At 39.2% G+C, this 27,442-nt stretch overlaps 1 protein-coding gene across 2 annotated transcripts in view; it reads right to left on the bottom strand.

Moving 5' to 3' along the window:
• piezo1 (piezo-type mechanosensitive ion channel component 1) overlaps window positions 1-27,442 on the bottom strand; it is a 113,721-nt gene that overhangs the window by 5,996 nt on the left and 80,283 nt on the right. The window contains exons 10-44 of one of the 2 annotated variants that reach the window (XM_026946741.3): window positions 26,063-26,159; window positions 25,465-25,577; window positions 24,983-25,243; window positions 24,084-24,189; window positions 23,623-23,804; window positions 22,575-22,723; window positions 22,101-22,259; window positions 20,971-21,059; window positions 20,674-20,837; window positions 19,490-19,666; window positions 18,709-18,834; window positions 17,944-18,144; window positions 17,308-17,512; window positions 16,330-16,434; window positions 16,040-16,196; window positions 12,615-12,858; window positions 12,385-12,481; window positions 11,791-11,956; window positions 11,304-11,393; window positions 10,782-10,858; window positions 10,282-10,353; window positions 8,315-8,412; window positions 8,036-8,150; window positions 7,205-7,285; window positions 6,506-6,684; window positions 6,161-6,276; window positions 5,100-5,255; window positions 4,589-4,847; window positions 3,997-4,185; window positions 3,629-3,878; window positions 3,350-3,464; window positions 3,049-3,196; window positions 1,632-1,846; window positions 831-989; window positions 209-356 (exon numbers count right to left, since the gene is read on the bottom strand). In XM_026946741.3, coding sequence (XP_026802542.3) covers window positions 209-356; window positions 831-989; window positions 1,632-1,846; window positions 3,049-3,196; window positions 3,350-3,464; window positions 3,629-3,878; window positions 3,997-4,185; window positions 4,589-4,847; window positions 5,100-5,255; window positions 6,161-6,276; window positions 6,506-6,684; window positions 7,205-7,285; window positions 8,036-8,150; window positions 8,315-8,412; window positions 10,282-10,353; window positions 10,782-10,858; window positions 11,304-11,393; window positions 11,791-11,956; window positions 12,385-12,481; window positions 12,615-12,858; window positions 16,040-16,196; window positions 16,330-16,434; window positions 17,308-17,512; window positions 17,944-18,144; window positions 18,709-18,834; window positions 19,490-19,666; window positions 20,674-20,837; window positions 20,971-21,059; window positions 22,101-22,259; window positions 22,575-22,723; window positions 23,623-23,804; window positions 24,084-24,189; window positions 24,983-25,243; window positions 25,465-25,577; window positions 26,063-26,159 — 5,265 coding nt within the window. The remainder of the gene's footprint in view (window positions 1-208; window positions 357-830; window positions 990-1,631; window positions 1,847-3,048; window positions 3,197-3,349; window positions 3,465-3,628; window positions 3,879-3,996; window positions 4,186-4,588; window positions 4,848-5,099; window positions 5,256-6,160; window positions 6,277-6,505; window positions 6,685-7,204; window positions 7,286-8,035; window positions 8,151-8,314; window positions 8,413-10,281; window positions 10,354-10,781; window positions 10,859-11,303; window positions 11,394-11,790; window positions 11,957-12,384; window positions 12,482-12,614; window positions 12,859-16,039; window positions 16,197-16,329; window positions 16,435-17,307; window positions 17,513-17,943; window positions 18,145-18,708; window positions 18,835-19,489; window positions 19,667-20,673; window positions 20,838-20,970; window positions 21,060-22,100; window positions 22,260-22,574; window positions 22,724-23,622; window positions 23,805-24,083; window positions 24,190-24,982; window positions 25,244-25,464; window positions 25,578-26,062; window positions 26,160-27,442) is intronic. The other variant, XM_026946742.3, reaches the window with a different exon arrangement.

Raw genomic sequence — 27,442 nt, 5'->3', positions numbered from 1 at the left:
ACCAACAGGTTTAGTTGTGACTCTCTCTGTTTTTGCTATAGCTTAGTTGCACATGATGTGGCCAGATGGTACAATCATACTCTTACACAGACAAACACACAAACTAAGCATTTATGTTCCTGTCAGCTCCTTTAACAGGATAATTAAGTGAACCAGCTAGGATGAGCAGAACCCTAATCAAAACACAAACTTTGATGTGCCTCCATACCTTCTCAGTCTCTCGACTGCACTTTATGATGAAGATGTTGGCATAAATGTCCTCCACACACATCCAGTTAGAGAGAGACAGAGTGGTGTCGGTCCAGACCCAGTCCATTACGGCCCGAAGTTCCACCAGGAAGGGAACCAAGCGGAAACTGGGAGCAACATGGAGTCACACAGAGGCATACAATATAAATATTTTAGCAAAATACCTTAATAATAATCATCAAGACATTATTAAGTAATTGTGCAGAAAAAGGAAATGGCATTACTTCTTGTTGGAGCATTTCTAAATAATATACAGACTTCGGTCACTACTTTATATTATTGACTTTAAAACCTAATTACAGACCAACTGTATTTAGTCAACTTATAATCATATCATATCCTTTCATATATTATATCATATGGGTCACTGTTATCTTTTTTATCTGCCCAATTAAATTGCTGGCCGTGGCACATTTGCTCTGTAAAATGATCTGATTGCCTGCTAGAAGCTGAAATGGAATATGTGCTCGAAGACTAGCTGAACATTATCAATGCAGCTGCAACAGCTGTTAAGCTCTATAGCTCCTGGCAGCCTCTTTGACAGGTGGAAAAAATACAGTTACAATTATGCAAAATCTCACCCTTGGAAAAGAAAGAGGTTGAGGTGGTTGTACTTCTTAGTGAGGAAGTTTCCAAGGATGCGAGTGGGGTAGCCACAGCGGATCTGATATGCAGACAGAGTGAAGTAGATGCACTTGACAAAGTACCAGAGCTGGGCCACAAAATTCTGGCTGAACATCCTGCATAGATGAAGAGGAAAGAGAAGTAGCTTCTTTCTTTTTTTAAGCTTAGCAAAGAGATATTTTGAAGAGTAAAATTTTCATTAAAGAGAAAATGTGCAGTGTTTCTTCTGAGGCTTTCTTTTCCAAATATTAAGTGTTTCATTTCATCCTGTTTACATTTATACATTTAAATAGCTTCATTATTCACTTTTGGACTGATTTGAAAAGGAAATTGCATCAGATCACACAAGTTCTCTTGAAATGTTTTCACAAATTTTACCCTTGATCAATTATTCTCGGCAATCCATCAAACCTCACTTGAATTTCTAAAGTAATTGCTCTTAGGCAAGTGTAAGAGAAAACATGTTTGGTTTCATTTATGACATCATTATTAATTAAACATGTAAGCAGAAACAGACATTTGAGAATATCTGTCCTAACATCTGTCCTATCTGTCTTAATAAACACTTACATATTAGCTCTTTAACTAAAATCTCTCTGATTTATAGCAGATAATTGTGACCCAAATGAAGTGTTTTCACATGCCATTTGGGGTCACAGTTATCTGCTATTTTAGATTATTTTAATCCCTAGCACCTTCACTAGTGACAGTCAATACACACTAACATGCAGCAAATAAGTTATAACTCAACCCCTTACCTCTCAGTGACTGCAGGCAGGATGAAGAACATCCAGATGTGGATGCCCAGCACTAGGATGACCTGGAAGATGAGTTTTCCGAGCACTGCCTTGCGCAGGTAGAGAGCCCGGTCGATCACCATGGTGCTGAACTGGATGAGGAGCATGACGAGGAAAGCTTCAGGGACCTGGTCATCTGAAAGTGTGGTGGCGATGTCTGCAGCAGCCGAATGTTTCTGGGACAGAAATCACACGCTTAAGCCCTCACCTGCTCATCACACTGCTGCTCATCACACTTCACACTGTTTTTGCTTGCTTTTTTTTGGCTGTTCTATGCTGTTCTCAGGGCAAAATAAAAAAGCAAAAAAGAAAACATTTGGAGTTGTACAAGTGCTAAAACCTTTCTCTAAAGGCTTATGGAAAGTTGTAAGAAAGAAAATCCCTATTAAAGGTTGGTGATAAATTTATACTGCAGCACATCAATACTGTAATAAATGACACTTTACGATAGACGTTTTGAGAGTATTATGGGTATCGTTAACACTTTGCCTGGGATGAGACCTAGTGCAATTCCCGATGCATTATCAGGACAGTCCTTGTATGAACTGGAGCAAATAAAAACCAGCAAAGACGACAACATATTGAAGCTTCTTTATCCTGTGACATGCTGACACTGTTTTAACAAATCTAACAAATCATGTGACTCAGATTATATACTCACTGGGCAGTACACCTGCTCAATCATGGAATTATCCAGTCAGCCAATCACACCGCAGCAGCACAATGCATAATATGATGCGGATACAGGTCAAACCGAAACTGGGCACTTGAAAACATTGCCTGGTCTTTTTCTAATTTTCAACTAACCAGTTGCAGTGAGCCTGTGCTCACTTTAGCCTCAGACTCTTGTTCGTTCGCTGACGGGAGTAGAACCTGGTGCGGAAGCCCATCCACCTCAAGGTTTAGCGTGTTGTGCATTTTGAGATGCTTTTCTGCTCACCATGGTTGTAAAGAGTGTTTATTTGAGTTTCGCAGCATTCCTGTCAGCTCGAACCAAACTAACCAAAATATTCCTGCCATCAGAACTGTCATACACTGGTTGTTTTTGCCCCATTCTGTGTAACCTCTACAGACTTTTTAGAGATTTTTGTGTGAAAATCCCAATCAGCAATTTCTGAAATACTCAAAGCAGCCCATCTGGCATCAATGATGCAACCATGATGCAGTCAAAGTGCCTGAGATGCCATTTTTCCCTATTCTGATGTTTAATATGAACAGTAGCTGAAGCTCTTGACCTGCATCTGCATGATTTTATGCGTTGTGCTGTTGCCACATGATTGGCTGGATAATTGTATGAATGAGCAAGTATACATGTGTTCTTATCAAAGTGATCAGTAAGAATACAGTGTATAAACACTGGAAATACATTCATACTCACTCCAAAAGCCCAGAAGCCAAACACAATGACGATGAAGTCCACCACATCAGTGAGAAACATCAGAGCGTAGACATCAGTGGCAGCTCGGTACTCAGTATGCAGGATGTTGTGGATGAATGTCTGTGTTGGCTTATAAGTATTCCTCACTCTGAAAAAGAGAAAGAAAAAAAAAAAGAAAGAGAGAGGGAAGTCGATACACTATATTCATAAGGGTTTTACATTATTAAACATGCAGTCATTTTAAAGCAGCATCTTAACTGGGCCAATAAATAGAAAGTAAATGAACAAGATTTTTACTTACACAGAGATGAAAAAGCCTTTGAGTTTTTCTCCAAAAGCCTTTAGCTTTTTACTGGCTTCCTTTCTGCGCTGGCCCTTGGCCTTCTTCTTCTTCTTGGTTTCTTTTGCTGTGGCATCTGGGATAGATAAAAGACTACTTTATATTCTTTATGAAGTAGCACATACAACTTCAAAGTGTGCTAAAGCAACAGAGCATCCTAAAATTACATGTATACTGTTTTCCCTTGTTTTCTCCCAAATGTAGTCAGTGAGATTTCTGAAGTTTACTTCTTTACATTACCTTTGTCTGGGGATTTCTTTTTGCGGAAGCGCAGAAGTCCTCCTTTTTTCTTGGGCTCTTCAGGTTCAGGTGTTATTTCTGCAGTTTGGGTCTCCTCAGGCTCAGTCTGGGTTTCTGTCTTTATGTCTGTCTCAGGCTCAGCCTCATCAGGCACTGCGGCTTCGTCCTCTATCGGCTCTTCAGCTTTCTCTTTTTTCTCCTCTGTGCTCTTCTCCTCCAGAGGACCCTCCTGGTCCCACAGCCCATAGCGCTGATAAGGAAAGACACAGACACTCTGAACTAACATGGTCACCCAAATACAAGACTGTACAGTTCCCGAGATGAGAGCTACACACCGCATGTTGGACAGTGGGAAGGGCTTGGGTTACCTGGAGCAGAGAGCGGTGGAAGAAAAGGGCCAGCAGCTGTAGCAGGTCATAACGGATGTAGTTGTCAGTTTTCTCCAGGCCGAGGATCCGTGGAGGAAAGTAGGGCTTGTTCTCGTTTAGTTTCATCTCGTATTCACTGTTCCAGGGGAAAAAGCCAAACTGGAACAGATACTTGACCACCACCATGATCTTCGTCCAAAGAGAGGGATAGAAAGAAACTACATCTTAGTTATTCTCATCCAGAGCAAAAATTTATTATATGCTGAGATGTTCTAAATCATAGGAAAATGATAAAATCACCTTTCCTTCACAACAAAAGATTTGTGGGAATGAAGGATCCTCGAATCAGTTTTTATTTATTACACAGAAACTGGTTAATTTATTGACTCAGTACTATTGGTATTATTTAATGACCTCTGATGATTTACTATACATGTAGAATATGTGGATGAATTGAGCATTGAGTCCAGACTGGCCAAAAAAACAACCCTCCACTGATTGTGCTGATAAAACATTTTCAAATCTACTGATCTGTTTACAACACAGCACAGTGCAGCACAATAGAGCTTGATCCTCTCTGTGTGCTCCCCACCTCTGTATAAACTATGGCAGTCATCCAGAACCTCTTAGAGGGCCGTGGCACTGACAGCATGGCCCACAGGAAGATGAGAACGGGCAGCACCAGTGATATGACGGAGGCCGTGACCACATTGTTCAGCACGATGATGAAGTAGCACACCAGCTCCGAGTGCGCAGCCACGACGTTACACAGGGCAAAGATGAGTTTAAGCGGTCGGTTCAGGGAGGCGTAAAACTCTCGACTCTGTACCAGCTCCTCAATAGCATAAGGCCTGGAACAGAACACACACACAGGTCATAAATATGCATACAATTCTGTATTATTAGTTTAAGTTTTTCAATTTTCTTTGTGGTTTAAAATGCTGCTATTGCACTCTAAAACTCTGGCAGGGATAGACAACAGCTCAAAATATCTTGTAGGTTAAAAAATTGGAAAATTACAGCTGAGAATTGCTTTTTTTTTTTTAAATACAGTTTCCTGTAGTGTTTAAAGTGTATGGGTGGGGGTGTGCTCAGAATCCCACCTGTCTGCGAGCAGTTCACTGGCTGTTCTGGATTTCCGTTGGTGTCGTAGGTAGTGTGTTTCTGACTCCAGCTCTATAGTGGGCTGGGAGCACAGTGTCATGCTGCTGTGGGCTCGTGGATCCTCAGACTCAAGGATGTCATCCAGCTCATCAGCACTACAGAGAGAGGAGAAGATAACATCCAATCTGACTGAAATATCAAAAACATGGCAAAACATAGAATTACAAAAAACAAAAATGTGCAAGGTTTGCTTGTGTGTTCTTGTGTTAAGTATAGTGTGTATATATACATATATATATATATATATATATATATATATATATATATATATATATATATATATATATATAAAACACACAGGTCAACTGTTTTTGTTATACACTTGGTTTAAACAACTTAGAACATGGCACCTTTTGTTTGAACCCACCAATTTTTCATATTTTGTGATCATAAATATTCGAACAACACACTGCCAACACAACAAAGGACTTCATCTGGGAACATAATGGAAGGTTTTAGACTGGCCAAGTCAATCACCCGACCTTAATCCAACTGAGCATGCATTTCACCTCCTGAAGAGGAGACTGAAGGGAGAAACCTCCAAAACAAACAATAACTGAAAGAAGCTGTGGTATAAGAATTGAAAAAGAAAAGAAGAATGCAACAATTTGGTGATGTCAGTGGGTTAGCTTGATGCAGTTATTGCAAGCAAGGTATATGGAACCAAATATAAAGTGTTAAGACTATCTGTTCCTATACATTTGCTCAACTAAAAATTGGGTGGTCTTTCACCAAAGGTGTTCTAAGTTGTTTAACACATCTAGACGTAAATATCAGGAAATGAAAGCTGAATGTCTCACATTCATCTTCTGATCTCAAACCCAAATGTCTTCAGTGTATAGCAAAAACAAAAGAATTGGCCTTCCTGTTCCAATACTTTTGGAGGGGACTGTATACACGCACATTGTAATATCCTATTTGTATTTCTGTCTGGGCTTGAAAACTTCACCTGAATTCTATTAGGAGTAACAGGGTGAGGTGTAGTGTAGACGAGACCCACCTGGCAGTATGGCTGATGTTAAGAAGGTCTGTATCAGTCTCATCTAGACACGTGTCCAAAGTGATGCTTTCACTGGCCTCAGACAGCTGGTCATCTGTGGGTTCGCTTGCAGGCCTCTACACAACACACACAGTATTTCATGCCATAAAGGTAAAGTTCTATAATATATATATGTTCAGCCATGACAGCCCACAGTTTCATAACCAATGCACTGTAAGTACATGCCTTTTGTGCCACTATATTGTGTTTCCTGTTGTACAATGATCCAAAAGCATCAAAATTTCATCCCACTGCGTGTGTGTGTGGATGAGATGACCACAAGTGTGCAGATGTGTCATGTCTGACCTGGCTGATGTTGTGGATGAGCAGGTAGCGCTCCTCACACAGGACAGTTGATGTGTCCACGTACTGCTTGGTGAGCAGGTTGAGCCACAGTGTGAAGCTGTCTACCATGGCCAAGCACAGCACCCACAGGAACTTCAGCACATCCAGGATCCGCTGCACTGTATCGCTGCCAGAACCTGCTACAACAGGCGATGTCATGAAAGTTGCAAAACCTTTTACTGATACTATGATAAATTACAACACAACCTGCAGCATGAACCACCCTCTATTATTACTCACAGTAGCAATTCACTTAGCATTAACATCTCATACCTACCTTCTTCTTCCTATTTAAATACTATAATTTAGTAAGTGTTTAAAAAATACTGAATATTTTCTTTATATATTTTAAGCAGCACAGCTGTACTGGTACATTTTTAAGCTCACATTAGCTAAGCTAAATATCATGTGACCTTGTGCATCATAAAAATATCTTGTTCACAAAAGTATTGTAATGCACATTTACCATTCCTATAACCTTTACATCACTATAACATTCCTATAGCAGAGTACTTGTGAGAGACCTTGAGAGGAAAGGTCAGAATGAGTCAGCGAGCCACATTTAGAATAAGAATCATCTCTGCCTCTTGAATTATGAGTCATATTAACATTACCTAATGCTAATGATTTCTTAATGCTAATTTAGAGGTGAGCACCTACCGGACTCCTTTCCTTCTTCCCCCACCTCCTCCTCTTCCTCCTTAGCCTCCTCAAAAACAGGCTCTGCCTCCTCAACATCACCTGATTAAAGAAAATAACTAGCATGTAAAAGATGGCAATTTTATATACCAATTTTATATATCTATATTGCTTCTCACTTGAATGTGGGAATATTATGATGCAAAATCTATATAATAAAATTGCTAACTATGCAGAAACAGCTTTAACTTATTTGCGTAATGATAACTGGTCACTGATTATCAAATAGTCATATAAAAAAACACTTAAATAACACTAAACCCAAATACACCACCAAAAAACTCAGTTAATAATTTATTAAGTACTATTCAGGCTTGCTTTACACTGATCAAGTTTCAATCATTTCATGAGAATCAATAAAAGAAATGTTTTATTTTAGTACTGAATACTGATCTTATACTGTATTGCAGTGCAAACCCTTATATAGTTCCAATATGATATGTACATCAAACTGTTTTTCATGCAGACCTGTTATGCTATTAATAAAAAAAGACACAGAATTTTATGATATTACTGTGATGTCTTTTGAATTGAGGGTGTGAATATTAGGCCATGCAGTTTATACAATGTTAATCTGGTAGGTGTAGCCGATGTTAGCGTTGTAGTAACAAAAGTAACAAACTGAAGACACTAAACATGTCGTTCCTGATTGATTGCATTTGGGTTAAGAAGGTTAAGAGGAAAATTCAAGCATGAAGGAAGATGGGAATGTTCCTTTAGTATGTGTATGATGATGTGTGTACAGTTTGTGTGCGTGTGTGTGTGTGTGTGTGTGTGTGTGTGTGGTCTTACCTGAAGCCTGTGAGCTAGTCAGATGTCTTTCTCTCTCATGTCTCTGTTCTTTCTGTCTCTGTTGCCGCTCTCTTAGTACCTGTTTAGCGCTGGTCACCCATGCCTGATATGCCAACTGTAGCATCACATATACACACACACACACACACACACACACACACACACACAAAGAACACACAGCAGCCTTATATACAAAAGGAAATGATCAACTGCACTTGATATTAACTGTTACATTACCGTTATCGACCTGGTCTTTGTGTGTGTTTGGGTGTGTCTTACCTGAAATGCAGTCTGTTTGTGATGTTTCTGCTCCTCTTCTAAAACCTCCTCATCTTCACTGTCTGACTCAAACAGGTAGTAATCCCCAGAATGCAATACTACAGAAACACACAGACTTACAGTTCCAGTTTGTTCTCTTTTATCCATGAGACAGAAGAAGAAAAGAAACAAGAAAAAGACTGTAAATCATTCCCTGTCACATTTTTTGTGTGAGTGACCGAGTGATTGAGTGAGGGATTGAGCGAGTGAGTGATAGGGTGAGTGACTAATAGATTGAGTGAGTGATTAAGTGGATATAAAAAGTCTACACACCCTTGTTAAATGGAAGGTTTTGTGATGTAAAAAAAAAAAGAAACTAATTGAAACCATGTCAGAACCTTTTTCACCTTTATTGTGAAATTGCAACATATGAAAAATCAAGTGACAAACAACCAGAAATGTTTTAGTGAAAAAAGAAAACCAAAAACTTCCAATACCCAGCTTGCATAAGTGTAGACATCCTTTTATAATTGGAAATGTGGCAGTGTTCAGAATCAACCAATCACGTTCAAACTCATCTTAAACATTATTTAGTATACACCTGCCATCAAAGTGACTGATTAACCCCAAATAAAGTATAGCTGTTCCTGTAGGATTTTCCTTACATCTTCTTGGTAACATCCAACCGGAAAAGCCATGTGCCGCAAAGAGCTTACTAAAGAGGTATGGGATCTCAATGTTGAAAAATATCAACCCTATTGAGGGTTACAAAAAAATTTCCAATAAAAACAATAATCAACAAGTGAAGAAAATATGGCACAACAGTTGCATTAATTAAAACAGGACATCCCTTTAAAATTGATGAGAAGAGCAGGAGAAAAATGGTCAGGGAGGCTGCCAAGACACCAACAGCAACATTAAAATAATTGCAGCAATTTCTGGTAAGTACTGGTTGCTCCCAACATGCGACAACAATCTCTCGATGACTGGGCTACAGGGTAGGGTGGCAAGACGGAAGTTTTTTTTTTTTTTAACCCAAAAAAACATCTAAACCCGCACAAATTTCCAAAAAAATCTCCAAAACATCCAATCTCCCAAAACCATGTGGAATAATATGTTAGGTCTGCTGAGACCAAAGCTGTTTGGCACAAAAAACAAAACAAAAAACAAAAAAACCAGCACATCACCAAAAGAACACCATCCCCATCGTGAAGCATGGAGGTGGCAGCATCGTGCTTTGGGGCTGCTTTTCTTCAGTTGAAACTGGGGCTTAAGGCTTCTCCTAAAACACTTTAGAATTTCAACTTTCAGCATGACAATGACCCAAAGCACACCTCCAGATCAACAAAGGAAAGGCTTTCCCAAAACAAGATCAAGGTTTTAGAACGGTCCAGCCAGAGTCCAGATCTAAATCCAATCAAAATTGGGGTGACCTAAAGAGGACTGCGCACAGGAGATGCCCAGCAAATATGACAGAATTAGAATGCTTCTGCAAAGAAGAATGGTGAAATATTGCTAAGTCGAGATGTGCCAAACTGATTGACTCTCACCTAAAAAGATTCTGTGAATGCCATGATAAAATCTAAAGGTGCTTCAACTTAGTATTGGTTTAGGGGTGTGCACACTTATGCAATCAGCTTATTGTACTTTTTTTTTTTCCCCCTAAAAGTGGGTGAGTAAATGATAGAGTGAGGGAGTGGCTGAGAGTGGCTGAGAGTGAGTGGGTGGGTGAGTGAGTGAATGAGTGAGTGGGTGAGTGAGTGGGTGAGTGAGTGGGTGAGTGAGTGAATGAGTGAGTGAGTGAGTGGGTGAGTGAGTGGGTGAGTGAGTGGGTGAGTGAGTGGGTGAGTGAGTGAATGAGTGAGTGGGTGGGTGAGTGGGGAGTGAGTGAATGAGTGAGTGAGTGAGTGATTCAGTGAGGAAGTAGGAATTTAGCTAGGCTGCTTCAGCCTGTACAGTATGAGGAGTATGACAAGACGTGTGTGTACCAGTTGCATGATCTATCCAGGGACGGTACCACTCTTTTTTCTTCTTCCTCTCCTTCCTCTCTTCCTGAGACTCTGTGTGAAGAAGACATGGCTGTTATCTTTATACCCAGTGTCCATTTCAACATGTAGAAGGACCATTTTATGTAAGCAAATGCAGTTTTGTGGTTACTCACACATGCTGTGCTTTGTATTTTTGGTTAAGAGTGTTGTAAAATATAACACAAACCGTATGACATTTTTCCAGAAAAAAACAAGCCATATACTGCCACTGCTGAAATATACTATATATATCATAGTCCAGTGCAGTTACTCCATATGTGTAGGCACTACCTGAATGTGTTTTCGCTTGCTATGGGGAATCAGTGGCATGTATAGCACATCTGACATTACAGAATTTTCTTACACTTTTGGGTTTACAAATCCCCAAAAGGTATGTACTGCAGGTTTAAGCAGAACAGAACTGAATCAGGTAGGAGTGATAGAAGAGAGCGAATAAGCACCTGATGGCTGCTGCTCTTTTTCAGATAGCTTCCGTCCCTCTTTATAGCGCTGCTGCTTGTCGCGGATTCGCTTCATCCTGAGGAGACGCATGAATGTAAAAAGTGACTGTAGTGTATTATAGTGTGGTAAATCAAACGTGTTTATGTACATTTGTATTTCATTTGTTCAACTGAAATGATATAAATTTCAAAAAATCATGCTGAGGGTGAGCATCTACAGTGGTGGAGAGTTACCGAAAATAAAACACAAATCAAAATAAGACATAAAGAGGTCAACATTATGAAATATAGTTACAGTAACATACAGAATATAGTAAAATCACACAACTAGGTTCATAAGTCCGAGTCACCAGTGAGTGAGCAAGCATGTTTCCAGGGTTGCATGTTCACTGCTGAGTTTGTAATTAGTTATTTAAATTAGTAATGAGAGAATCCAGCTGACTGAGGTTGTAGCATGGGAGTGTTATGGTGGTGTTCGTGTGCTGTAAGGGAAAGAGCATGTGCAGAGGAACAGTAACTCACGAGCTCTTCAGCTGCTGAATGGATTTTTTCTCGGCCTGCTGATAAAAACGCACATTCTTTATAATGCTGGCATTGAACAGCTCGAAACCCCTGTACATGCAGACACACACACACACAAAATCACAATCAGTATGGTCAGAGGGAATACAATCACCCTACATAATAAACTGTCCTCTCCTATTGCTGCTAACAATAGCAAATATAATTAAACAGCATTTCTATTTATAAGAGAACTACTATATTTATTTTCTATTATTTACTATGATCTATATTTGATTTTTAAAGCTCCTCCTGTTTGTCATAATCTTTTTCTGAACATACTATTAAGCACATGGAAATGGACTTTGAGTCTATGGAAGGTTGTTATTATTAATAATAGCATTAATGGTCAAAGCAAAAATGCTTCAACAATGCTGCCAGGTTAAGCAATTTAATGTTTCTACTGTGCTAGCCTCTCGCTCCCTCCTCCAGCAGGGGGCGCTCTCACCGTGATGCCTGTTGCCCAGAAGCCTGCAGATCTGCAGTCACATGCACAAAGTAGAAGCTGAGGAAGACTCTCCTCTGCAGCAGGAGGAAGAAGAAGCAGATGCTGTCCCAGATGATGCCTGCCTCCTCAACAGGCAAACTGCACTCCTTATCACTCAGGGATGTGGCTGTGGAGGGACAGACACACACACACACACACACACACACACACACACACACACCTGTAACCATTCTGCACCCTTCCACCCCAAAGGAGCCGGTTCTCAGCTAGCAAAATCAGTTCTGGCAACAAAATGCTGCTGAGCTGGAATCAAGAACTGATCTACCAGAGCTTTAAGTTGCTGCTATGACAACACTTGGGGTATCTTGTGTTATGTACATGAAGATTTTGAAGATCATTGTTAAAATTAAGCAAAATTAAAATCTCAACAATAAATGAGTGGTCCACAAAGAAACAACCATTTTACTGGTAACTGCATAAAACTCAGATATGAGTTATGTTTCCAATGTCAGAAATACAACTTGTAAACTTCTGTTCATTAATAAAATCCCACGTTAAATTAATGGTTCGAAACCACTGAAAACACAGACTCACGGTCATAGTAGCCTTTGACTGTACAGACGAGACTGAAGAGCTGGATCACCCAGCAGAAACGTGACTGCATCTCAGCCACAAACACACAGGCCAGGATCTGGCAGGACCACACACACACAACTTCATTAATGTATACACATCATAGATATGGTTATTACAAGCCCTGGTTGTTACTGACAGTAAGCATGTGTGACACTGTTTACAGCACGTGTGTTCTTCTGCTCACTCACAGACAGTGCATTCTTGGCGATGATGACTCCTACATTGTAGATGATGAGGCAGTCCCACATGAGCAAACGTGTACGGGAGGGTTTGATCATCAGCCGCCTACCATACAGCAGGAAGAAAAAGCAGGCCAGAAGATAGCCCAGACCGAACACGCTGATCCGCGTGGAGCCTGTCACAAACACGACGGCCAACACAAACCAGAACATGTAGCGGAACACTACGACTTTCGCCATGTCCAGGTAAGATCTGAGAGATGGGAAGAAAGACAGAGAGAAATATTTCCAGTTCAGACCATCTGAAATAAAGCTTTGGTGTCATTTGAGTGTCTATCTGAACACCATGCATGTGGGTTTAAAGGTGCAGTTTGTCATTTTTTAGAACTCCTTGCCCCAACTGACTCTCAATCATTTACATTGCAGACATGTAAATCCCAGCTGTTCTGCACGTCTTTAAAATTATATGATTATTATAGGTGTGCAAGCACTTTTAAACATTACAAACCAACCTAAACCCAAACGAACCTAAATTAACAAAAACTGACAAAATAGCATATGACAGGATCGGAACACAGACAGAAACTTAATTACACACTCACTTTTTCTACTTTTTTCACCTTTCTTCTTTATTATGGTTTCACTAAACTTTTATTGGTCTTTTTCATTACATTAATTACATTTACATGTGTTCATTTGGAAGAGGCTTTTATAAAAAGTGACTTATGAATAAAATAGATACCAATCCAATCCAAACATAGAGCCACTAAAAAGGAATCTGAATTTAATATAATAATTAGAAATAAATTTTCATCCAAATCAACTCTAAACTTTGTGCCACACCTCCTACTTGAGTCTTATATTTGCTGACAGTGATGAACTATTTGCTGAGGAGGAAACAATGCTAAACTGACAACTATAATCTTCCCTTATTGTTCGCTATCTTCATACGTATATCAGCCATTCAACAAATGTTAATCTTCATAAACTCCTCCATGCATTTTAAATTCCGCTGAAACACTAATTTATTAAATTACCTCTTGACCAATGATTTTAAAAAATGTTGCTGTTTCTGTTCTGTTGCATAGACGTAAGCCGATGGTCCATTGATATGCTCACCTTTCTAGATGCTGCGCATTGGTGGGCCAGCATGCTCACTGCCCCATTTAGCTCCACAGATTTATTAATTGACCTAGTGGTCAAAGGTTGGAACTGAAACAAGCACTAATAGAGCCCCACTGGGGTAGGAATTATACTGCCTCATGCTCAGAGGAGGCGCAACGGTTGCCAGGGTCACATGTGGACTAGTTTAAAACTACTCTGCAGCCGCCTAAAGATTGTTTTTTAGCAAATAATTGGAGTTGAATATTATACAGTGTATCTGTGATGATATACTGGAAATATTGGGAGAGAGAATGGGCAATTATGGCGTAATGTCTGTACATAATAAATGCACATGCACCACAGTGACCTTGTTTCCCCACACAAAAGCTGAGAAAATAAAGGAAGACATGTTTTCCATTGCCAAATTTTTTGAACTAGTTAGAGGATGTTTGTATGGTTTCTGAGATGTAGTTGGGCTGGAAATTTTGCTGAAACCTGGTTAATAATTTTCCTGACAAACATGGTTAATTATAATAGCTCTTTTGAAACACACAACTGCATCAAATACAGTTAAAAAAAACAAGCTACTAGACTGGATGCTGGATGACTATGCTGTTGTCTCTCAACTACAAGTTACCCTATAGCATCAGGTTTGATAGACTCTTGACATACTTTATGTTGTTATTATTGTCGTCCTCCCCCAACAAAATCTATGCCAAAGAGCTGCTGCTGGTGAGCAACTTAGTAGATTAATTTAGAAAAAAATGTTTTAAAAAGCATATCACTTTTATAATTCAATTAGTCTACCTAATTTTGTAATATTTGATAAGAGAGAGATTTATCTTAATCACAGCCACTAGTATTGTTGATTTAAATAAACTTCTCCATATGATGATTTTGTTTTTAGCTTGCTAACAATCCCAAGCAAACAATAAGGGCCCAAAGGATAGGCAATGTTGAATGCTAACCAATGATACAAATAAATATATTTTTTTACTTATATTTTTTAATTGAACTACAATGTGGCACTCTGGTATCACACACCTTATAACATAATGATCATTGTTTTTACATACATCACACTGGGCAATGAGTGTGTGTATATACAGTATAATCCGTGTTCCACATGTATTTCCCAGTCTGATTTTCGTAAAAATAGAGCAAAAGTCTCTCTATCCCTTAGATCTCTGTTTTGTATGTGAGTGTACTAACATCCACTTTATAGTAATGGATATTCTGGCAGCAGTAAAAAGGATCACTCTTCAGGAGAGCAGGAGGAATGCATAATGCCAGAATGCATAATCAGAAAAGAATGGATAGGAGGTCATTAAGTGTAATTCCCGCTTCTTCCTCAAACGAAGAAGCATATCAGGGAAGACCAGAACACACAGTATTAGGCTTTTCATGCAGATATGCACATACCGTAAATGAGAATTCATTTATGTCAGGCAAAACTCCATCATGACATTATTCTCCCCTCAGATAAATGCTAGGGCAGACCAAGATTATGACCTTGAAACTTTAACTATGACTATGATCTTTATTTCCTGGAAACACTAATAAATACACTTCCTTCCTTTTCAGCTTAGATGCTATATGACACTACTTTAATTTAAGTGATAATTTCCTTTTACTCTTAATTGGCTATTGATGTCATCACAGGAACTAGTATCATGAACTTTTGCTTGTCGTAAGTGGGATCTTGGTGACTGTCCAACCAAAGAGAAAAGAGAAAAGATGGCCTTGATTCTAACAGACACTGATCCACATCAGTGAAGTGCTAGCTACAGATAAAATGCTACCTTGGAGGATTCAGCATTTGTGGCCTTGTAGGCGTGAATAGCCTTAAAGCTAAGATATAACTCCTTTATCTTATTATTTACTGTAAGCACACTGCTAAATGACAATGACATTTTCATTTTGATTCTGCCATAATAGTTATGAGCAGACGTGATTACACTCAAGAAATACTCAACCAGAAGTATGTGCACTTTTCTGTATAAAAAGGGATGTAATTAATATTAGCTTCTGGACTTACAAAAAAAAAATGCTTTCTCAAAAAATATTCTCTGAGCTTTCATTAGAACAGACAAGAGTGTGTTTCTGCATCTCCCCAGCTGATAAGGACTGTTTAAAGCTTAACAACTGCACAAATATTATATTTTATACTTTAATTTTCAATTTTCATTGAACAACACTGAGACACTGGGAGTGTAGATACATTATCCATTTCCCAAGATTCATACAGAATCTGTTTTCCAAGTGTATTTCTCATTTTGATTTCTGGAATCATGGATCCCTATTACCATTTCTCTGGATTGAGACTATACCTGCAGTTGATGAAATTAGGAGCTGGGTTAAACAGCATGTCCTCCATGGGGTCAGGGTTGTCCTTATTCTCTCCTCCCATCACCATCCATTCCTCTTTCTTCTCGTTCTCGAAAACCGTCCACTGCAGTGAGGCACACATTAGCAGCAGGAAGTCCGCTGCGTATACACATAAATGCAGAGTCAAGACACACTGCACTCGTGCTATCTGAGTAATGGTCCTCTTTATTGGAATTTGACATAACAATGTGTGCTATATTGTTCTAACACCCAACTAAGACTATTCACTCACCAATCAGGTTCTTGGAGTTGGGGGTGGTGTAGAAATCAGGCAGGTAGATCCATTTAATCAGAGCTGAGTTGATGGTGACTGAGCTTTTCCATCTCCACGGGTAGTCTGTACAAACATGCCATTAAATTAAGCAGTTTAGGTCAACAGAATAATACCAGGACGTATAGCGACCCTTCATGTCGACATTAATGTCACCCCTAGTTTATCTCTTGGTTTCATTGTGACTGCTAGTATAGTGTTTTTCTCATCATCTTTCGAGTTCTTAATCAATAGCTTAAAGTGAACATTTACCATGCAATCATTACCCAGTTATCTATATGAATAAAGAGAAAACAATATACATATTTTCTCTGCTTTCATTTTAAAACAGCAAAGCTTACTCAACTCTTTTCTAATGTACTGCTTTATCTGTGCTAGAAATGGGGATGAAGTTATAAAATAACTGTCTCTATTTTATTTCATTTGATAAAAATATAGTTAAAATTGAGGTTCTGGGGAGATTATCTGGGAGATTAGAAAGTGGGTCACAGCAGACAGTCAACAGTAAAAGATCAGTCTAAGGAATTTACTGGAGCCAATCCCTTGGATTATAAACTTTGCTGAATTTGGAATTAGTTTGCATAAACTCAGGAGTCTTAATTTCATTTGTTATTATTCAACCTATTGCTGTAGTCACACATTTCAGTAGAAACTGATTGATCACCTGAGACTTTGTCACTTGTTATTATGATGATCCTTATCACTGTCACACTAACTTTATGTATGGATGATAGGAAATGTCTTAACAGAACAAAACACTGGACTGGTTGTGCATCCCAAAATCTAGATTGAGAATCTCTCCCTGTTGCTTGTATAGTTCTATATTTGTGTTTAGCTTAACAAGCTGGGATATGCGAAGAAAAGAATTTCACTGTGCTGTAATGTATGTGTAACAAATACAGGCTTCTTCTAATGAAGATCTTTGATAGGTGGACTAACCGATACAGAGAGCAGGAGGCATTCCCACACACAGGATGTACTGATAGATCATGAAGATGAGCAGGAAGATGCAGTATTTAGACCAGATCTGAGCGATGGCCTCGCGGCGACGACGCACCATGATGGCGACCAACCAGCATCCGTGGATAATGACCAGGAAGTTCATGCGCTGGCCAATCGCATTCACAGTCATCAGGAAGCAGATCTAGGGAGTGTAGGAAGTTAAATTGGAGTCACGATCGCCAGTAATGACTGACACAATTAACATTCAAAATAATCCTAAAAACTTCATAAGAGAAACTTAAAGGCATAGACTACTGTGATAAATTTATTGTGTAAGTTCATACACTTGGAATTTAACTTTTCCAATTCTGGCGTAGCAGGCAAGGAATCTCAGACAATGACGATAATCAAGCATGCTCTTTAACGTAGTAGGCCATGTCCAGACATTTCATGTCAGTCTGATCACTGCGCTCAGCATCATTGTTCTATCATTCAAACAATGATAGATGTTTATATTACATATATCTTATGGTACCTTTTAAATATTTGACATTATATTCCCTGAGACTTGTTAAGAGTGGTTTGAGAACAGGGTGCCTTAAAAAAGTGCCGTAGGAGATGAAGGAAGCAGACCTCAAGGCCGAACTTGAAGAAGCTGAAGTTGAGCAGGTATCTGATGCAGGGCAACAGGCCCTCGTCCAGTTTGTCACGTGTGGATTGTGGGAAGATAGCCGGGATGGAGGGAGGAGAACGCTGTATCTGCTTGTAGTGATGGATCTGGTGCCGGTACACAGTCGCCTCAAACACCAGCAGCAGCAGCACCAGCAGATGGTTCTGATAGCACAGAGTACCCAGTTTACACACAAATGTTAGTTTATAGGTTCACATAAAACATTTTCTCCCTATTAGGATGCCCAATGTTTCATATAATATTATTTCTAGAAATTTTGGATTGGTACTTATTTTGGTGTGTATATATCAAACCACACACATCAATGCAAATCAATTATATACTAGTTATCTCCTTGTATACATCTGTTTGTTGTGTACATCTGAGAGACTCATAGCTGCTCTGTTTTCTTGCGTAGTAGATAAACAGCCTGACAGATACAGTGCTTGTGTAAAGGGGTGTGAAAGGGTGAACGAACAAAACTGTTCAATCACGATTATTTTGGTGGCATTCATGTGATACTCCATGTGGAAATCATTAACCAGTAGTCTGAAAAATGAAATTTTTAAGGAAAATGCTGTATATGAGCTGTTTTGTAGTTTTTCTCAATAGGTACTTTAAAATCTCTACCGGTTGATAAATTTCTACTGGTGCCTCAGTTACGCTGGTATACTGCCCATCACTACTGGATATTTACTGTGGATTAATTTAAGACAAAAAACTCTTACCTTACTGTAGCCTAAAGCAGTGGCATCCTTCCTAAAGCCAAACCAATTGGCTGGATCTACAGGGGCTTTGTAAAGTATGGAGTTCAGGATCTCATCAGTGTTCAGACTCGTCTCATTGGTCAGAGGCTAGATGACACAAATAGATATGGAGAAATGGAATGTCAAGGACAAGCGAATACAGCAAACGTCTGCATGGATTAGGCCAAAATTTCTGTTTAAATAAATATAAACACAAGTACTATATAAACAAATAGTATGGACAGAAATAAAATGTACACAATTTCACAATTTATACAATAGGCAAGCACAGTGATAATGCAAATGAGTCAGTAATGAGTGCTGGGGAGGGCCTGCTAATCATCTGAGACCTAAACGAATCACTGTTTTCCATAAACAGCTTCAAAGCTCAAGACTATATGTGTCTACACTGGCTTAAGGGTGTGGGTGTAATTAGAACGAGGCAGAGAGAGAGAGCGAGAGAGAGAGAGAGAGAGAGAGAGAGAGAGCAGGAGATGCATCAAACCAGTGCAGAGTCAGCTTCCAGACACAGTGAGTCTCTGCTAGCAACATCAAGCATGTGGGTGTGTGTATGTGAGAATGTTCACTTAGGAGCTTATGAGATGAGAGAAATAAAGACAGAGGGAATAAGAAGTGGATATGCATATACAATTTCACGTGTGCAAATTAAAAACCATGTTTGCAAGAATAAGAGATGGTACAAGTTGGTGTGTGTGTGTGTGTGTGTGTGTGTGTGTGTGTGTGTGGTGTGTGTGTGTCTCACCACTGTACAGTTGTTGGAGTACTCCTCGGGTTTGACAATGCTGAGCTGGTAGAGCATCTTGCAGACGATGATGACGCAGACCCAGATGGTGGAAAGACAGGAGGCCAAGGGTCTGAAACGGGCGAAGGGCATCGCAAACGACCACAGTACCACCAACACCAAGTTCATCACAGACGGCTACACAGCCACAGAGAGAGAGAGAGAGAGAGAGAGAGAGAGGGAGAGGGAGTGTGGGTGGTGAGAAACATTAACACCTCATAAAACAAATTGCTAATGATGTGACATGAAGTCTTTCTAGGCAGCAATTGTCCTATAAACATATTTTACAATTTTAGACCTGTAGTGTCAAACAGCAAGCCAGCAATTTCAAAACAGTGTTGATTGCTCTGCATTTGTGCACGTTGCAAAACAAAACAGCACAAATGTTTCTTCTGACAGCACAAAAGCAGCACCAAAGCAACAGGCTGAATTTTACAGGGTTTTGGGTGAGATCAGTATAGGTTATAAACTGTAAAGTTTTATTGCTTAAAAACACAAACAGTGCTATAAGTTATACATTATAACAAGCAGTATTAATTATATCTGCTAGTAGTACTATTTTATGTAAGCCACTATTTTACCCTTACCCTATTTTACCCAGTAACATCACGACGTGTTTTATTCCTCTTGTACTACAGCAATTTGCAAACAATTTTATTGATGAATGACACGTTGCACTTATTAACCATTTATAGTTAGTGTTTTGGAATGTCCGAGAGACAAGTTAGTTCCTGTTATCGCAGGTATAATAAGAGGTATAATAAGACACAAGAAAAAAAAACCCACACAACTTGTCATGTTAGTGAGAGACCAAAAAGCACAAACTCCTGTACGCTAAAGACTTTCCCATGGTGGAGTGTTACAAAGTGCTGATCCTGGAGACTCCTTCCATAAATTCCACTCCGTCTCTTTACAGAAAACTTCCATGTCTTTGTTAAATAAAAACACATTTGTTTATTTGTGTATTATTAGCTGTACAAGTCCCTGTGAAGGAGTTTTATTATACAACACATCAAAGTGAACACATTAATATAAACCTATTTGCTGTAATTAATAAAGACCAGTTAATCAACACCAAGCAGATCTGAGAATTCAACAGTTCTGTGGTCAAATAAATAAAGTATAATAAATAGTTTTTCTGAGACCTCTGCAAGCGCCACCCAGATGACAAACAGAGCAACAATTTTGAGGACGTGGAGCTCCAGGACACGCCAGAGAAAAACCTGAACGTGGGTGAGGATGTCGAAGAACTTCCGACACAGCACCATGAGTCTGTCCATCACCAGCCCCCACTTACTGGGCACCATCACTGAGGGGAAAAAAGGAGGAAAAGTTGTAAACATACAGCATGAAATATATTAAGTACACAGTAGGTCCAGAACTTACAGAATCAAATCAACATCATAGTTATAAAACGAAATGTTAGTATTTTGTTGCCTGACCTCCATCTTCTGACTCATCATCTCCCAGCTCTGTAGTCGGATCTTCCTCCTCAAAGCCGCCTCCCTCCGTCTTTAGGGCAGATCTCTTTCTGCATGTCCAACCAACACACATTTACACGAGTTAGTTAAGGAAGAGAACAACACCTGAAACAGTTTCATTAAAGTAAACTGTGAGGAAGACATGACATGACAGTTATATCAGCAGGCACTGAGTAGATACTGAGACTAAAATTAAATGTACAAAATGTCTCTTTTACCCCAGATGCAACAACCTTGTAACAACCAGTTTAGTGTTGTGCAACCTGCATCTCTGAGTCATATCACACACACATTAACGCATACTGCATTGCTCATAATCTCAATTAGACTTGCTTATATGGTTTCTGTAATGCACAGTGTTATTTATATTAAGACAAAATGACATTGCAGAACTAAAAGCTGGAATAACTTTCTATTCAATATTTTTTTTTAATTTACTGTCTTTATAATCAACTTTATCTGCTACCTTTAGGTACAAATGACATTACTAAGTCACGTCTTTTGGCAGAGTTCGTGATGATGCACAATGCTAAACTGGTAGTTATACGCGTCTCTTACTAGTTAGCAACATTACTCAGTTAGCTCCAGATCAAAAAATACAGCGTCAACAAACATTTCTTTAGAACAAGTTACTATGCTGGTCTTTAAGTTATTAATTTTGCTTTCGAGGGCTCATTTCTTTCTCATATTAAACACTGTTGTGAAATCAGTGTGATAGACAACCTCTTCCTTCTCACTGGAATAAAAAAAAAAAACAGAGGACCTAGCAACAAATTAGCACTAGAATCACTACGTATGTCACAGATATTTCAATATAAACGTATTTAATGTGTTTCAGTGTGGATTTTCCTTCAAGGAGAATGTTTATTCATATGTTCTCAAATGTGCTGTAGGATTAATAAAGATGTACTTTTTTAACCTGGCCTGTTTGGATGGGGCCAGTGATGCTCTCATGGACTTGCTACCACGGATGGCTTTGGCTCTTTTTGGGATGCTTTGAATAGCGCTATATAAATACAGTTTGTTCTTATGACAGTGATAGTTTGGTAGTGCACTGATCAGCAGTGAGAGGAGAGAGATACATGTCGTGCCTGTGCAGAGGTGTGACGTGCTCCAGGTCTGTGATCTTCATGAATGACTTGTGGAAGTAGTGCAGCTGCAGGATGCAGGCCAACAGGAAGAAGCCAGGAATCAGAATACTGCTGAACAACTCAGATAGCTTAAACGTCTCGAGGCCGATATCTGCAAGTCTGGAGGGCAGAAACATGCAGCTGTCAGTGTCACGCAGGCCAACACACTGACAAGTATATATACATGAAAATACACTCCCACACACTTCAATTCAAACAGACATAGACACACACATACATATACATTCTCTAACTAACTCCAAATACCTCAAGGACATTTGTGTAAATATTTGACGTAAATTTACTTATAGTCCGTGTACACAACAATCTTTCACATCTTCCCTCACACACCGCCACAGGTCCAACATCCGTCTCACTAGCATCAGCTAACTAGTAACTGCTGTTTGGACATGCAAATAAAGATCAGTAGCGTACTGATCCTCTGTGAAGCCAGTGAAGTTCTTCCAGTAGTCTGGGAAGTCCTCAAACTGGTAGGTGTAGATAGCAATGAGAACCAACATGGTGTAGGCCACCACCAACCACCAGAATGGCTTTAGTAGCCTCCTCCATAAAGAGTAGTACACCTGCAGAGAGAGAGAGAGAGAGAAAACGCATTGATGATGATAATACTAATACTACTACTACTAATAATAATAATAATAATAATAATAGTAGTAGTTAGCTGTTAGTAGCAGCAGTAGTAGTTGTAGTAGTGGCAGTATTAGTAATAATAGCAGTAGTAGTAGTAGTAGCAGCAGCAGCAGCAATAGTAGTAGTAGTAGCAGCAGTGCCAGTAGCAGTAGTACCAATTGCAGTAGTAGCAGTACCAGTATTAGTAGTAGCAATAGTAGTACCAGTAGCAGCAGTAGTAGTAGTACCAGCAGTAGTATGAGTAGTAGTAGCAGAAGTAGTAGCAGCAGTAGTAGTAGTAGTAGCAGCAGCAGCAGCAGTAGTAGTAGTAGCAGCAGCAGTAGTAGTAGCAGCAGTAGTAGTAGTAGTCAACAGGAAAACCACTTTCATTCATTAATTATATGATCATCTGATATGAGATTATTACTGAGATAACACAATCATGCTGGGCTCAACAGAAGTTCTCTGCCAGATCTGAGATTTGAGCTCACAACCTTCTGGTTACTAGCCTAGCATCCCACCACTGCCCCTGAACTGCCACCAAAACGCAGGGATTTGAACCTGTAAACCTTTAGACTATAGGGTAGAAACTTCTGTAACCTATAAATCTGTTCTTGTGTGAGAGCTCATTTAATTAGCTTATTGTGAAATTACATTATATCAAAGTTACATGATGAGTATTTCTAAGTGGCTTTTTTAGAGAAGCTGCATTCATATCGGCTAAATCTGCTAGTGTCTGCTTACTTCCTGTTAGAGTTTGCTAAATTTTGAACAGAATAAAAAAACACATTGTGGCCTAGTTAGTACACTGATATAATAAGCAGGATGTGTGGTTTTAGAGTTCAGTGTTTACCTGGTAGAGACACATGCAGAGCAGAAACAGCAGCATGTAGACGATCTTGTAGCCCACCAGCCTCCCAGCAAAGCTGACCATGATGAACATTCCTCCACATACGTAGATCCAATACTTAGCATAAAGACTCATCACCACCCTTCCCAGCAGCTTCAGGATGGAGTCATCATGGCCCATGCTCTCTGGAGAATAAGAGAGAGAGAGAGGTGTACACAAAGACTTCATTCATGTTCACGTTTTAAAATGGTTACGTGGGACTAACACAAGAAAGAGAGCTTATTAAGTTTTTTATTATCCTCAGCATGAATCCAAACAACTCCAAACATTCTACAGCATCCAGGAACCAGCCGGAGATTTGATTTTCTCCAGTCTCTGACCAGCGTGTGGCCTCTTTTCCACCTCTGTTGATTATAAGAGTGAGTATGAGAAGGTGTGGAGCGTAGGTCAGCCGTCTCTCTTACCTCCAGTGGTGACCTCCTCAAGTGGGGCGCTCTGCTTCTTCTTCCTTCCAAACTTATCCTTTACTGAGTGTCGTAAAAGCAGCCAGAATGTCAGCGTAAAAAGCAGCTGAGCAGGAGATGGAGCAAGAAGCACAGTTATTTAACATTCATCAGGACCTTCTAAATTAATGAGTATCTTCATTTAAAACACTGACAAGATCTAACATTTGAGATGGATCACTTGTGTCTAATGTTTTAAAGTCATGCTAAACTTTTTTTTATGTCTTAAACCATTTTGGAGGAAGTTTTTTTTAAGTTCATTTGAATGTGTAGACTGAACAAAGTTTGAAAATGTTCACTCTGGCTGTTTTGCCAAGTTGTTTTAAGAAACAGAGGAAGCTGAAAATCTCATTAGAGTTAGTATTGAATCTGTGGCAGGCAGGCGTTAAAAAATATGAGTCATAAAATAAAAAAGATAATCAGGTTCCAATACACAAATATAGTCCATGCAACATTAGTTTTTCACTGAAAGGGGTAGAGGTGTGAATGTTTGAGGGTGTTTTTTATTTGCATATTAATAGAATCTAAATGTCTTGCTGTGGGTAAAATTGTAGGTGCTCTGGTACCTTTTTTTTTTGTCTTTTTTTAATCCACCACTTTAAGCAATTTATCATTTATATATAAAAAGACTTGGGTGATTTTACTCCCACAAGGTTTTGATTTTTGATGAACAAGGTTTATAGTTCCTGGCTGTTTGAGGGAACACAATAATCAGTGTGGTATGGGCAGAAACGTTTTACTCCATCAGACAAGCACTACATGCATGAGTGTGTACTATGGTTACTACTATTCATGTATATGAGTCATTCCTGATGAAAGTCACCGCAGCACAGTAAACTGGGTTTCTCAGAAGCCCTCACCATGGCTCCCAGGCGTAGGCAGGGGTAAGGCGCTCGGTCAAGTCCCATCTGTCTCAGGCTCATGGAGCCCAAGTGCTTTGGCAGTTCGGGCTCCAGGTCCATGGCCCAGACGTAGTGCAGGCTGCAGAGGCCAAGACCATACAGCAGGATGAAGGGTGAGCAGAGCATGGCGAAGTTGCGGCGTGCTCGCAGCATCCAGATCACACACGCCCATAACAGCAGCACAAATGTCAACCAGCTGTGGTAGGTGATACTCCATACCTGCATATATATTTATATATCCATCATACCTGCCCAAATGCTGATAATCAGACTATTAGTGTGCATGTAACACTAATACATAACACATGCTTGACTTCTAAATTACAGATACAAATAGAGTAAAACAGCGTCATGTTTGTAAATTAAACTCTATCAACTGCAACATGTTTTACTTTAATACAGAAAGTGGGAGGCTGATAAAAAGATGATGAGGACGTTACCATCATGGCGATGAGAGCACTGATGTAACTCTGCTGCATGATCATCCTCCCCACTAATCGTATCGGGCTGTCCTGTTGTTGCTGCTGCTGCTGCACTGTCTCTGCGCTGGGACCTGACACACACACACACACACACACACACACACACGTCTTTGTGGTTAATTACCTTAATTTCTCACTAAATATTTCACACAAACTTTATTTCAAGTAAATTTATTCTAAGAAAATAGTGTTTAGGAACTTTTAATCAGTCGTCCGTGACATCATGTTTCACTGGGTATAAGTATGAGGGGACACAGAAGCCTTTAGTCAGATTCCTCATTCTGTATTCTACAATCTCATCTAGCATTCTAAAAAAATTAAAAAATCAGTGATGCTATAGTGGCAGAGGGAGAGTGCACAATACACTAAATGCAGGGGTGCCAATAATTGAGACATATTTGTTTAATGTTTATTAATTTTTTCATTTGCTTAGAATAAATTTACTTTCATTTACTACTAAAGGACAGAATTCTCTCAGATTTTCAGTGTGGGATTGAGAGACCACCAAGACATTTTTTCATAAGCATGTGTCACAGCACACAGCACACAAATTTACCGAGGTCAGGTTGACTAGAACCGTTAGTGCCGTGGGCTTTGGCTTCGTTGGTGTCTGTTTCCTGCCCAGGACTTTCACCTGTAGCCAGCAACATTCGCTGTAATAAAAAAAACAACAACGAAAAAAAAAAAACAGAAAAAACAGATCATTTCCACACAAACACAACACAAAGCCATTAGAAAGGCAGCCAAAGCTGCAATAATTATGGAAACTAGCTCCGTAATGGAAATTTCCAGACTTTTCCATTGTTCTAATATACTGTTATAGTTAAAAGCCTTTAAGACACAAACGTCTGAGCACGCCATTCAGACAGAAGCAGACCCATTCTGCATGATCTACTGCTGCTGTCTCTGTTCGTATTGTGACTAAAGGCAGGATTTTTTTTTTTTCAATTCCATTCAATTTCAATTCAGGATGCCAAGATGCAATTATAAAACAATTTTTTATGCATTGTAGCATATCTTGGTCTCTAAAGCCAACACTACGGTTTTTGATATGTGATGTGATATCACTTTTGTCCATCATGAATGTAAATGCTATTTTACAGCTATTTCTACAACTGGTGGAAAAAATGTTACTGTTTGACTAACATTCCATACTCTACTTTTAGACGCCCAGCCAATCGAAAAGTCTTTTAAACTGCATGTATAAATGGCTTGTGTAGGAAAAGGGCTCTGCCTTTTTAATAATAAATATACTTAATATATTTTAATAAAATGAATTACACATAATTTCCAACAGACATTTATTGGTGCCTTTTTTTGTGTCTGAATCTCAAATCCTGTCCCTGAACACTGACTGGCCGGCTGGCTGATGTGCATTAATTCCTAATATCGAAACGTGAATATTGTGAAACACAATCACGTTTCTAAATTCATGTGCATGAAACTATGTGGCTTATAACCATGACAACAATCTGGATTTCCTGAGTTTCCTCATATTACCTATATTTCCTAGTGTAAAGCACTTTGGATCAACTTCTGTTGCGTTAAATGTGCTCTATATATGAAGCTTGATTTGACTTGGCTTAGTGCATGTAGCGCACTACACACACTCTTCAACGGCATTAGCTTTTATCTTTTGTGTGAGTATATATAGCAAATAGAAAGCCATACTGCAATCGAGTTGGAGGCTTTAATAAGAATTATTCCTGCATCAGACGCTACTTGGAGACTTTTACACTGATCCATGGTTGTGTAAGAAATATAAACTCAAGCTAAACAGCTTTATGCTGTTCAGTCTCATAGTGGAGTGCTTCTGATAATGTTCAGTGTGGTAGTATAACATTATACGCATGAAAACTCTTGTGCATTTGTAATTTGTTGAATTTTTTAAGTAATTAAAAAAGGAATGCGTTAAATCAGTTAGCCAGGCCTAGTA

Source organism: Pangasianodon hypophthalmus, chromosome 25 (genome assembly GCF_027358585.1).
Source record: "Pangasianodon hypophthalmus isolate fPanHyp1 chromosome 25, fPanHyp1.pri, whole genome shotgun sequence".
Lineage (NCBI taxonomy): Eukaryota > Metazoa > Chordata > Actinopteri > Siluriformes > Pangasiidae > Pangasianodon > Pangasianodon hypophthalmus.
Note: the sequence above shows the minus strand (reverse complement) of the source record. Positions and strands in the feature narration are given on the sequence as shown.